The following is a 2,982-nucleotide window of genomic DNA, read 5'->3' on the forward strand; positions in this document are numbered from 1 at the left end:
GGCAATGCCCGGACTTACTAGTCCGGGCATTGGCTCCCTGTTCTGTCCCTGCTTGACTTCGTGGTAGATGTTGCATATGCCTTCTTACTGGCCACTGTGCAGCAATTTGTCGAGATCCTTTTAGGTGCTCTCGATGTGTTGAGAATGGCAATCGAACATGTAAGTGCCGCAATGCCAAGCGTCTCTTTAACTTATTGGAAAGTCCTATCGTGTCATCGTTGCCGGGCCTCCCCATGCTCCAGCTCCTCGCAAGGTCGAGAAAGAAGCATCGCCCCTATCAAAGACGTTTTGCCGTGATTCTTGGGCATCTATCGTTACTGCTCTTGCTGGCTCTCTAGCCTTGACTGATAATCTCTGTGTGGCCCGCCTTGGATCCATGTGATAATTGATGACTTCGTGTTCGGTGTATTGGACGCCGAGCTAGCGTTTTTCCACCAGCAGTCGACAACGTAGAAGCTTCTTCCAGTCCTCCCATCGATGCAGCTGTACAAGGCTGACCAACGCGAGCACTACACCCAAAAAACCAGTAGTAGTACAACCACATGATGTTCAGCAGCCCCCGGCCGCTGCACTGGTCCCAGCAGCAGCCATGTGTATGTGTACACCGTCCCAAGAAGTCTGCGCGTATTGCCAACGCCCTGAAAAGAACTTGTTTGTGCATACGTGCGGAATTCACGTAGAGATATGTACCCTGGAGGCGAGGATGATAACGATGCGCCACATGCGTCCATCGTCCAGTCACCGCATTATGGGCCGTCAAATTTTCTCCCCACAAAGACGGGTGCAACACGGAAAAGTATACGCCCGCGACGAACTGTGCATAGTCACAGCGTTATCCCCGCGCCGGGCACCCGAGCAGAGCTGCTATAAGTACCGCTGCAGGCCCAGCAGCTTCACCACACATGCATCCTACAAGCTCTCGTTGAGCTATACATTACACGAGCTTGTCAGCTGAAGGTGAGCTAGTTAGCATGGCGCGGTATGCTGCGCTCGCCGCGCTCCTGCTCGCCGTGGCGGTGGGCGGCGCCGCGGCGCAGGGCGTGGGCTCCGTCATCACGCAATCGGTGTACGCGAGCATGCTGCCCAACCGCGACAACTCGCAGTGCCCGGCCAGGGGGTTCTACACGTACGACGCCTTCATCGCCGCCGCCAACACCTTCCCGGGCTTCGGCACCACCGGCAGCGCCGACGACGTCAAGCGCGAGCTCGCCGCCTTCTTCGGCCAGACCTCCCACGAGACTACCGGTACGTCAATCAGTCAGTCAGTGTTGCTTTCGGAACTCGATCGTGGCTGCCTTGATTAACCGTACGTGCTTGTGCATGGAATGCCAACGTTGCAGGAGGGACGAGAGGCGCCGCCGACCAGTTCCAATGGGGCTACTGCTTCAAGGAGGAGATAAACAAGGCCACGTCTCCACCCTACTATGGACGGGGACCCATTCAATTGACAGGGTGAGAAAAATTGCAAATTATTATAGCACACTTTGAAGCATCTTCTACATGCAAAATATTTCCTCTGTATCTAAATAATTATAGTTGTTGCCATGAAAAGAACAAAGGAAGTACCGTTTCAAAAAAATAAAATAAATACCACACACTGAAATAATCTGTAGAAAAATCTGCTTGAAAAGTACAGCAGTGTTGACATTCATTTTCGCATGCAATCATTCTAGTAACAACAAAGACCCGAGGCCTTGGTTGCTTTGCGGAAAAGATTGTTCTGATGAACCAATAATTCCTTGTGCGATTGACCAGGCAGTCCAACTACGATCTCGCCGGGAGGGCGATCGGGAAGGACCTTGTGAGCAACCCGGACCTGGTGTCCACAGACGCGGTGGTGTCCTTCAGAACGGCCATTTGGTTCTGGATGACGGCGCAAGGCAACAAGCCGTCGAGCCACGACGTCGCCCTAGGCCGCTGGACGCCGACGGCTGCCGATACAGCTGCAGGTCGGGTGCCTGGATACGGCGTAATCACCAATATCATCAACGGCGGGCTCGAGTGCGGCATGGGCCAGAACGACGCCAACGTCGACCGCATCGGCTACTACACGCGCTACTGCGGCATGCTTGGCACGGCCACCGGAGGCAACCTCGACTGCTACACCCAGCGAAACTTCGCTAGCTAGACACTATGGATAGTGTATGCACGTGTTACGAATAAAGGGCTACACTCATGAATAAGGGGCAACACATATCCCATCATGAAATAAATAATTCGATATGTGATCCAGTTGATCGTGTCGTATGATAATACGAGTAAGTTGTTGTAACAAATTATGTAAATTGTTCAATAAAATCATATCATTACAACTGGTTTTTTAAATATGGTACACTAAAAATAATCCACATACACGAGTATACACTCATCTCTATAAAGATACGCATGCATATCCTATTCTATCCATATGAGCACCTTCGAAAGACTGGCCCAACACATCATCTTGATATTGACAAAGTCATCACATATACCTTCATAGTCGACGGAAATGTCTCTTCTCACTAAACGCACATGGTTGAAAACCAGAAATAAATGAAGAAAAATAGGAACACTAATGTCATGTATGGACTTGAACTCTAGTGAATATACATATCACTCTCTTTCTAACCATCAAAGCACAGATTGGTATCATTGTTTTATTTTGTTGTATGTGAGAGGATGTATAGCAGACCAACTAACGTGACAAATATTTTACTTGTTTAATCAGTTCTTCATAACAAAAAGGAAAGAAAAGTCAGGATTTATGAAATGAATGAGGCTAACGCGTGTTTCGTTGCATCGGTCTTCACTCGTTTTTTTAGAAAAGGAGGATGATCCCCGGCCTCTGCATCTGGAAGATGCATGCGGTCATTTTATTGATTATTCTCGAGGACCTTACAAAGCAGTACAACAATATGCCTGAATCCGCCATCTTGGCAACATCTGCCGCTACTCCTATCCATATGATGAAGGGGTGCAAGCTGGACCAAATACCCAGACCTC

General features: G+C 49.5%; 1 protein-coding gene across 1 annotated transcript; it reads left to right on the forward strand.

Moving 5' to 3' along the window:
- The first annotated feature begins 818 nt into the window (after positions 1–818).
- Positions 819–2,325, forward strand: LOC123437695 (chitinase 8-like). The gene is made up of 3 exons (XM_045115727.1): positions 819–1,245; positions 1,341–1,452; positions 1,756–2,325. Exons 1-3 carry the CDS (start codon positions 972–974, stop codon positions 2,126–2,128), a joined length of 759 nt encoding a protein of 252 aa, XP_044971662.1. The 5' UTR covers positions 819–971; the 3' UTR covers positions 2,129–2,325.
- The last annotated feature ends 657 nt before the right edge of the window (positions 2,326–2,982 follow it).

The sequence above is a fragment of the Hordeum vulgare genome, chromosome 1H (assembly GCF_904849725.1).
Source record: "Hordeum vulgare subsp. vulgare chromosome 1H, MorexV3_pseudomolecules_assembly, whole genome shotgun sequence".
Taxonomy (NCBI): Eukaryota; Viridiplantae; Streptophyta; class Magnoliopsida; order Poales; family Poaceae; genus Hordeum; species Hordeum vulgare.

Excerpts from the sequence above, each read along its gene's own strand:
- LOC123437695 (XM_045115727.1), top strand. The coding sequence starts at position 972 with ATGGCGCGGTATGCTGCGCTCGCCGCGCTCCTGCTCGCCGTGGCGGTG. Across the intron at positions 1,246-1,340 it reads GACCTCCCACGAGACTACCG|GAGGGACGAGAGGCGCCGCC; the intron begins GTACGTCAATCA and ends CCAACGTTGCAG. Across the intron at positions 1,453-1,755 it reads GGACCCATTCAATTGACAGG|GCAGTCCAACTACGATCTCG; the intron begins GTGAGAAAAATT and ends GCGATTGACCAG.